The sequence below is a fragment of the Hoplias malabaricus genome, chromosome X2, assembly GCF_029633855.1.
Source record: "Hoplias malabaricus isolate fHopMal1 chromosome X2, fHopMal1.hap1, whole genome shotgun sequence".
Classification (NCBI taxonomy): domain Eukaryota; kingdom Metazoa; phylum Chordata; class Actinopteri; order Characiformes; family Erythrinidae; genus Hoplias; species Hoplias malabaricus.
Genome location: NC_089819.1, coordinates 15,145,010 through 15,154,400, shown reverse-complemented (window position 1 = coordinate 15,154,400; position 9,391 = coordinate 15,145,010). Strand labels below are relative to the sequence as shown.

The 9,391-nt window shown below is 38.5% G+C and overlaps 2 protein-coding genes across 4 annotated transcripts in view; both read left to right on the top strand.

The window, feature by feature from the left end:
• Positions 1-1,788, top strand: part of LOC136676797 (cilia- and flagella-associated protein 77-like) — a 21,601-nt gene extending 19,813 nt beyond the window's left edge. For 2 of the 3 annotated variants that reach the window (XM_066654023.1, XM_066654024.1), the window contains exon 6: positions 808-1,788. In XM_066654023.1, coding sequence (XP_066510120.1) covers positions 808-930 — 123 coding nt within the window. In that variant the 3' untranslated portion in view covers positions 931-1,788. The remainder of the gene's footprint in view (positions 1-807) is intronic. The other variant, XM_066654022.1, reaches the window with a different exon arrangement.
• A 1,133-nt stretch (positions 1,789-2,921) lies between these two features.
• On the top strand, positions 2,922-8,455 carry LOC136676795 (barH-like 1 homeobox protein). The gene is made up of 3 exons (XM_066654020.1): positions 2,922-4,026; positions 5,281-5,503; positions 7,021-8,455. The coding sequence occupies exons 1-3, from the start codon at positions 3,588-3,590 to the stop codon at positions 7,289-7,291; spliced, it is 933 nt and encodes a 310-aa protein (XP_066510117.1). The 5' UTR covers positions 2,922-3,587; the 3' UTR covers positions 7,292-8,455.
• Positions 8,456-9,391: the final 936 nt, after the last annotated feature.

Below are 9,391 nucleotides of genomic sequence, written 5' to 3'. Positions count from 1 at the left end.
AAAGCACTCATATTACTGCCAGATCTAACCACTGATTCAAGTCTGCTCAGCCATTCTACAATAACTGTATGTAGATCAAATAGGCTTTCATCAGTCATTATTGATAGGTGCCATGTGACACATTCACAAAGTCAACTGTAACTGAGCTCCATGCTAAAAATCAATAATCCAATCTACACAAAAATAACACTTGAAAAAATGAATCTTCATAAGAAATGTATTCTAAACATTGATTGTAAGTTACTCTAATTGGACCGTTTTGAGGCTTAAAATGTAGAGCATTCGTTGTAGCAATATGCCCCTAACAAAGCAGAACTGATTTTCAATACGTAATATATGAGTGATATAAAGAAATTTAAGCAAGAACAAATAAGTCTTTATCATTCTCAAACTTCTGTTGCAGCCAAACAATCCTTACAATCCCTGCTTCTGTTGCAGCAGGGGGTCTGAGGCTGGGTGCTTTCAAATCCTCACAGCTGTGGCCTAACAGCCAGTTATAGTTTCCCACCTGCCATCCCCTACCCTACAGTTTGCTTCAATCAAGTCCAGCTCCTGATTTTCTGCTGATTTGAAACAATAGCAACATCAACAATGGCATCAGAGTGGACATCCACAAAGCAGAGTGTGGTCTATCACTGGTTCATAAGGCCCCATACCCAAACAAAGGCTTAACATGGATTTTCAGTGGAGAATCCCTTGACAGTGTAACTTAGTTCAAGCCTTGTTGTAGGACAGAATAACAGTCCTTAGACCAACATGTCATTCTGCTGCACTGTTTGCGATCTCAATGCTGCTTTTCTCCCACAGATTGGGCCAGCTCTGGACACTTTTCGAGATGCTGATGCCCGGAAGAGGGCCATGGCTACACATTACTCAGACTCTGCAGCCAGGAGAGGGCTCCTGGGGCAGGGCACTTACACCATGGATTGACAGATAGACACATAACCCCATCCTTTATCTCTATAATCTCCCAGTCTGTCCTTCTGATCACTCCGACTTTGTCTAGCAGGCTTAGTGATATTAGCTCATTTCGAAGATGATCTACTTGTCAGTGGTTTATATACATTGATCAGCCACAAGATTAAAACCACTCATTACAATGGCACCTGTTAAAGGGGTGGGATACATTAGGCAGCAAGTGAAAACTTGAAGTGTATGTCTCAAAAATGGCAAGTCTTTTGGGGTAGTCTTATGCGATGGTTAGTGCCTATCAAAAGAGGTCTAAGGAAGGGGAACTGATGAACCAGTGCAAGGTCCATAGGTGCCCAAAGCTAATTGATGCATCCTGAGAACACCCCTCAAGAGCTGCCATAAAGATCTCACAGCTTGGCCTTGGTCAAAGCTGCTCAGATCTTTCCATTTTCTATATTTCCTGCTTCCAACACAACAACTTAAAAAAAAAACAATGCACGACTTGCTACATAATAAAAACCCTATATCAATATTATTCCCTTCACCCTTCAGTGGTTTCAGTCTTGTATTTGATTGATGTATCAGTGCATTACTGATATGTTTATAATATTTTTAAAAATGTAATATTTTCACACAAAGTGGCTGTTCTAACCGAGTGGGATGTAAAGCAAGCATAGTTCAGATGTTTAGTCCTTCTACCTAATTAAGGGCCTGTACTGTAATTTTTCTCACATTTAAATAAAAATATTTGTTCTACATTACAAGCAAACACTGTGATTGTTTTAGTTTTTTCAAAAACAATATATATATATATATATATCAGCTCCTCAATTTACAGTGGTTTAGCCCCACCCATCTGCACAGACTTTATAATCAGTATTTCAGCCTGGACTGTTGTTTGTTAATTTTCATTTGTCAGTTTTAAAGACACATGAACAAAGACTTGAATTTGATGAAACTAGTCATGCAAAAGCGAAGCCAAACTAAAGTCAGGAACTAACTTAAGGGGGAAAAAATAAATAACAGACAGTAATGTGATATGGGCCTTTAAATTCAGTTCAGCTTTATCTGGAGTTAATGTTCAGTAGTTTGTTCAGTATGTAATCAATTTCTATTTCTCAAAGTCACACGTTTTGTGAACATGATCAAATAAAGTAATTAAATAACTCCACTGCTTCAATTTATTTTAGTTCATTGTTTTAGTAGGTCGAATTTAAATTGACAGAATCTTCATATATCATTTTTATTGCTGTAGAACCCTGAAAAGAGGAAACAAAAGCATCATGAATGGGAATTAAAGGTCCTAGTCCATGGTCTTCCATAACTACCTTCTTCACCAGAGGTTTGGGCTCCCTTGTCAAATGATACAATTTGTTGATTTTCTAAATGACCCAATAACATATTTTCTTACTAGGAACACAATTATGCACATGTGAAAGCTTGATGCCAATTGTTAATATGTTAAACTCAATAAATAATGTGCATTTTAGAATGTTTGGTTAACATTTTGTTCTTTTTATAAGAAATGTACAATTATTTCCGTTTAGAAAATCTACAAAACATAACTGGACCTGAGGTGTCAAAGTTGTGCATATGACTGTATAACATTTTTATATGCTTTATCCACTAAAAAGATCATAATTATAATTGAAAATATGAATGAGAAGAAAAGAGCCCATATTAATCAATGGTGTTCACAGCTACTGGTGCCTCTATTCAAATGATAATGTAAATTACATCTGTATGTGTGTCATTCAGTCACAAGGGCGTAAAGGAGGGGGAGAGGGTGACGAACTCCCCCTCCCACAGCACGTGGTACTTGAGTCTAACCCTTTAAAAGCACCACTCAGCCAATGAGGAGGTGGGGCTCGGGACGAGCTCATGTCGGACACCTTTAAAAACGCGCGGGGCTACTTCGCTGGCATTGGCTGTTTGTTTTTGTTTGTTGTTGTTTCTCGATGAAGTGTGTGTGTTATCAGAGGCTCTCGCGCAGACACGGCTGAACTTCTGCCGTTTAGCTGCTTTCAGTGCTGACTGCTCGGGGTTCAGTGCTGAGTGCTGACTGCTGGGGGTTCAGTGCTGAGTGCACTGCGCGCTGTCCGCGGTGCTGAAAGCGGACGGAGAAGAGGCTGAAGCTGGAAAACCGAAGCTGATTTTACTCACAGGAGTCACTGAGAAAGACTCAAGTATCAGGATCAGGACTGAGTAGGAGGAGCTGGCCCACTGCTTCTATTTCTGGCGGAATCCTTTTTTTGCCTTTGGACTTATTGTTTTTGAATTCTTTTGATTTTGAAAAGTGCAAGGTTGCAATTTTTTGTTGTCTGTCCACACATATGTGCTTTGTTCCAAAGGTTTTGCCACAGTTTTATTTGAAATTTCAAGGTGGTTGTTTGGCAGTCAAATTTAGAAATAAGACATTTGTCAGTTGTTCTTTGTTGTTGCATAATTTTGCACTCGATTTATTTCTAGAAGAATAAGATTTCTTGGCAACCATATATTTTTCCATTTGCTCTCTCCAGTCAAATACGAAGTTTTGCTACTTTCTGGCACTGTGTAAGATTTTGCAACTCCTTTTACCACCATACGAAGAAATGAGGATAAAGCCGTCGTCCTGAAAGTCTAATCCCCATAGACTATTTTCCTTGCTGCTGGACATTGGACTCTCATTCCTCCTCATGCACAAATGTTTGCTTGAGCGCGCGGCGTTCTCCCGCTTCGCTGCGTTCGGAATGGACGCGCCGTCGAGCGGCTGCAGCTTCGGGATCGAGTCGCTGCTCTCCCGCAGGCCCAGCAGCGCGCACTCGGAGGCGGACAGCGAGCGTTCAGACCCCGCGTCCCCGGAGCAGGAGGCGGAGGAACCCCAGGAGGAGCACGAGGAGCCGCTGGAGCCGGAGGAGCAGCTCCAATCCCCGGGCCCTCAGCCGCGCACCGTCACCTCCTCTTTTTTAATTAGAGACATTCTGGCCGACTGTAAACCCCTGGCCGCGTGCGCCCCGTACAGCAGCGCGCACACACACCCTCTGTCCCACACACACTCACACACAGCACCACACACAGAGGAGGACTACGCTGACAAAGTGCACAGCAACTCTTCCTCAGACTGCGAGTACAGGGGTAAGGCACATCACACACAGTGTGCGAGACCCGAGCCCCAATATTCACCTTCACCGTGGCTTTATGTACAATTTAATCAACAAAACACATCTTTAGTATAAAACAATGATGCCACACTGTATCATCAGCAACAACACATTGCGTCTAACATTTCTGCTACTACTACAATACTACTAATAATAAATAATAATTATTATTAAAATAACTAAGAAAAAGGTACATTTCTCATTTGAGCTGAATCTAGCTGAGAGAAGGTGTGTTAATTATTTTATGTTAATCATTTAAACTGCTCATGTTTTGGAATATTACCAAATTAATTCTTTCTCCTTAAATGAAGTGCGAGGCTGTTTATTCCACTAGTGTTTTGCGTAAACTCTATTCATATAGTCAGCATTCAGAATATATTTCGTGTCGTGTGCTGCGTGGATAAAATACTCCAGACTCTTTGTGACTTTTTTGAAACAGATAAAAAAAAAACATTTAAACTAAAAGAGTTGTAATCCCCACCTTAAAGCGGAACAGCCGGTGTTGTGGGGTAATGCAGGTCCTGGTTATTGTTCGGTTATTAGGGAGTTGTTCTTATGAGTTTATAAACTGCGATAACAAAGAGCTACATTTTATCATTGTTTATATTGACATTTAGAAATGTTCATTTATTTGTTTCAATTAATTAACTGTTAACGGGTTTCAGATCATTAGAAGTTCAATTAAAGTGATAATAAACAAAAAAGGCTCAGGTCGCAAGCTTGTTATTTAAGTCGCGAGTGACATTTTGGACCCAACCCTGAAGCCAGTCTCCTCGCAGGCCTCGGCTCCTCGGTGTTCTGGAGTGTGTTCTGCTGCAGAAAAAACAAAGATAGAACCCGTATCAGATGATGATATGATTGAACGGAATATTTTTATTTTAAATTTAAAATTTAAACCTTGCTAATCCACACGGAGTAAACATTAACGTGGCATTTCCCCTGCAATATTTTAAGCACAATTTCTATTTATTCGTGGACACTGAATGTTGGAAGGAAAAATATATAACTTTATCACGGGCCACATTTTGACATGTGAAAAAAATTATCAACAGTTATTTGTTTATTGGCTAAATAACACGTACATACGCGTGTCTGTGTGTACATCATTTGTCCTATGAACTTAGTCTTGATATATTCTTAATAATTCAGTTCAACAAAATACGTATTTATTTTTTGGGGGTCTCTTATGTGGTCCCTTGAAGTCAGTGTTTTCTGTGTGCCGTTTCAGTGAAGGACGAGGCTGAGAGAGAGATCTCCAGCAGTGATGGAAGCCCCTCGTCCAGGCTGAAGAAGCCCCGCAAAGCACGAACGGCCTTCACAGACCATCAGCTCGCTGAGCTCGAGCGCAGCTTTGCCCGCCAGAAATATCTGAGCGTTCAAGACCGCATGGAGCTCGCAGCATCCCTTAATTTGACCGACACCCAGGTCAAAACCTGGTACCAGAACCGCAGGTATACTCATTTAAACACACACACACACAAAGGTCAAAACCTGGCACCAGAACTGCAAGTGATTAAACACACACCCACACAACACACTTACACGGGACACAGGTCCAAGTGACCAATGGGTCACTTTAGTTCTTTAAGGTTCTTTAGGTTCTTTAATAGTTCTTTAATCTTTCACTGCTAAGAGGAATAACAAACTTATAAGAAATGTAATCCATTAATTCCAACCCGTTTGACTGGTTATTGACTGACTCCGATTATTAAATTCAGTAGGTATAATTTATTCCGTATAAGTCATTAGACACATAGACATGTCTCAGGATTAAAACACAATGAAGCTGCTATTCTTCTACGTCAACCGGAAGCAGAATAAACACAAATATTTTCAGGTGTTGCATCATACTGGGGACATTTGATGCTCATAATAAATTATCATAAAAATATGATTCTGGAAATGTCTTGTCATTTTCCCATTTGTTTATAATAAAAACTAAACTGTGATTGGCTGCTTGCTGGCCTAGCCTCAAAGACTGCTGCGCGCTGAATGTATATTTAATGAAATAACCATAAGCACTGTAGGACTTACTTCTACAAAAATGTCTGAACGATAATTTTGTTCATAAACATAAGTGGGAAGGTTTAGGAGTTTATTCGTTTATTCACACGCGTCATCCTAGTCAAGTTATTGTCTTGTCGAGAGAAAGCGTGAGCTGTGAACTGTCTTGTTTACATTGTGTGGACGTCGAGGACCACTGTATTTTCATTTAAAGTTTGTGTTTTGTGTAGAAAGTCTCGCCGTATAAACTCAGCACACACACAAATACACTGAGACATGAATAATAAACGACTGCATGGTGTATTAATAATTAAGCCACCGAGCTGTAATTACACAATTGCTATGATGATTAATTATTTACATGAAAATGGCTCTCCGCTGAGTGACAGTTTGACGGATGAGTGTACGGCGGCAGATTAACACGAGTTAACACAAACAAAAACTCACTGAAAATGTTTCTACCAGCAAGAAAAAACACGGGTTACCATGTTACAATTATGCAAGACCTCAAAGCACTGTTCATTATTCTCTAACATACAAGCAGCCAAACTAATCTACATAATGCTATCCCTTTTTAAAGCCTCAGAATATTTTTTTTCTTCCCTCCTATATTAGAAAAACACGATTTATTTTATGAAACTAATTAAATAAAATGGCTTGTCTTTAAACAAGCATTATATAACTTCTCCAATTAATAAAGAATAAAAGAACAACCAAGGATTTATTGTATAGCATTCAATGTATTATTATGGGATAAATGATTTATTATTTCACTAAAACATAAATAAAAATGTACTATACAACATACATAAAAATATGTGACTAAAAGTTTAATGCCTCATAGCATATGGTTCCTAAAAAAGACATGACCAAAAAAAGCTAGATATGATGGTGCCTCAGCATTTTAATTTGCAATATTCATACTCTGAATACAAAAGCGCCTGTGTATTTGTGTTTGTTTCAGGACTAAGTGGAAGAGGCAGACGGCAGTGGGTCTGGAGCTTCTGGCAGAGGCGGGAAGTTACTCTGCTCTTCAGCGGATGTTCGCTCCGCCGCTGTTTTACCCGCAGACTCTGGACGTGGGCGCGGGGCTGTACGTTTACCGCGGCTCCTCCGCCCCTCCGCCGCCCGCTCAGCGGCTTCTTTTGCCCGCGCTGCCTGCACTGCACAGCACCGCCGCCGACTCGCTCTCCGCCCTTCACGGAGCCATAGCACGGCCCACGCCGCAAAGATGAAGCGCTGCACGAGGCTCAAAACACGCGCTGGGTTTTACTCTCACCCGCCTTCAGGTGGGAAACAAACAAGCCCCGCCCACCATGCGACGCGATTGGCTATAAATCAAAATAGGCGTCAAATAAGGCGTTCGAGAACACAGCGTTTGAATAACAATAGGCAGGTAAAAATAACCGTTTTGTTGATTTTCTAAGAGATAATATTGGCAGAAAACATCTATACATTTTAATGCAAAATTACCGTGACATGTTACGAAAAAAGATACAATATGGACCAAATTACCAAGCGCCATACCAAATTGTATGGCACATTTTATAACTTAATTTACGTTTTATTTTCTGAATCTAATCTGCTATAAAATGTGGCCTGTGTGAAACATACACTATATATATATTATATATCTATAAAATAATAAACGCAACACATAGACAAAAATTGCACTAAAATGCACAGAAAATACTTTTTACTAAAGTTTAATCATTTTCTACTCAAACCGTTTCCTTTTTTCTCATCAGATTAAGAAATTTGACCTGCGTTGTTATTTTAATTATTATTATTTTTATCTGAATTTATTAGCACTTACCAGTCGTAATAGCGCTGAATACTCAGCCAATCTCAGCGAGCAGTGCACCCTCTGGGCGGGGTTTGTCGGAATACGGGTGGGAGATAAACAACACGGCGCTAACCCTCGTACCTGCTCAGGAAAGATAAAGGCGCGCGTTGGACACTACGACGCCATCCATGTTACTTAACCTTCCACTTCACTTAGCAAGAAAACAAGAATGTTAAGTATCTGTTATTTATTCCTTTTTTATTAACCATCTAATGGACAAAACTAGCTTGAAAAGTTTGTATAAAGTTATGTCACGAAGCTCGTTCGTGTGAAACCTCCAGAAAAGAGTCCTTATAAAGAAAGAAAAAAACAGTGATGGTGCAAACAAACCAAAAGATAATTTCAACAGTGGTTTAACTGTCAACCAAATAATGTAAACAATAGGTTGTTATTAATAATAATAATAATAATAGTAATAATAATAATATAGAAACAGCAAATATATCGATTATTATTATTATTATTATTGTTGCTTTTTTTTTTTAACAATTTTATTTGGGCCACTTGACTCCAACTGTTTTGTACAGAATGCATATAATTTATAAGAGGCCCACGCGGAAAAAAACTCTGTTTGTCACAGTTGTGTTGTGCTTCTGTAGTTTATAAATGGTTTTGTTGATGACGCCAAAATAATTTTTTAAAATAAAGATTGTAAATAAAGTTATATTGAAATGAATAATTCGAGAATTAATGTTTATTTAATGCAAGATGGCGAAAAGGATAGTAACTTCAGGACAAATATTTTCTATTAGCATTTTTTTCTGTGAAAATATCTAACTACAGAATACGTAATTTAATCAGGTAATTAAACAAAACCTTTTTTTTTATTATGATTTAGAGTACGAGAACCATTTTAATAACAAGGTTGTTGTAACAGCTACACTCTTAAAACGGAAACCAAATAATATTTTTTCAATTATTGTAATTTATTTTTGGAGGGACATGTTAGAAGAACCACGTTTGGTCCTAAAGGAACTTTAAATGGACAGATCTATTGTAAACAAAATGTGAGATTACATGTAAACGAAGTTACAAACAAATACACGACAAAACACAATCAAATGGTTAGTGCCGAAGGTATCCATTTGTTTAGTTTTACAGTGTGTAAACAACTTCAAAATGACACATTTAAAAGCAAATATTAAAAAGCAAATGATTAGAAACACACACACACACAAAACACACACTTTCCATATAACAGATTTTGGTTATCAGAATATTTGGTTCCCAAAGCTTGTTATATGTTCTGAGAACATTTTAAATGACGTTAAACGTTTGTACAACGTTGCTGAGACGTAATAAGAATCTCATTTACCAAATTGTGCTCAAAATCTTAAATCTCATCTAATCTTAAAATGTTTACATGTTGCTTAAATACATTGCTACCAACAATGCTGCAACAATAAAAGAACCGTTGGTAGTCTTTTGTGTTAATAAATATTTCGTTTTTTGGAGAAACATGCCCAAGCCTAAAGCACTTGCTCATATC

Bases quoted from the DNA above. Each gene is read 5' to 3' on its own strand.
- LOC136676795 (XM_066654020.1), top strand. From the start codon at position 3,588: ATGCACAAATGTTTGCTTGAGCGCGCGGCGTTCTCCCGCTTCGCTGCG. The intron at 4,027-5,280 runs GTAAGGCACATC...GTGCCGTTTCAG, and splicing joins CTCAGACTGCGAGTACAGGG to TGAAGGACGAGGCTGAGAGA. The intron at 5,504-7,020 runs GTATACTCATTT...TGTTTGTTTCAG, and splicing joins ACCTGGTACCAGAACCGCAG to GACTAAGTGGAAGAGGCAGA.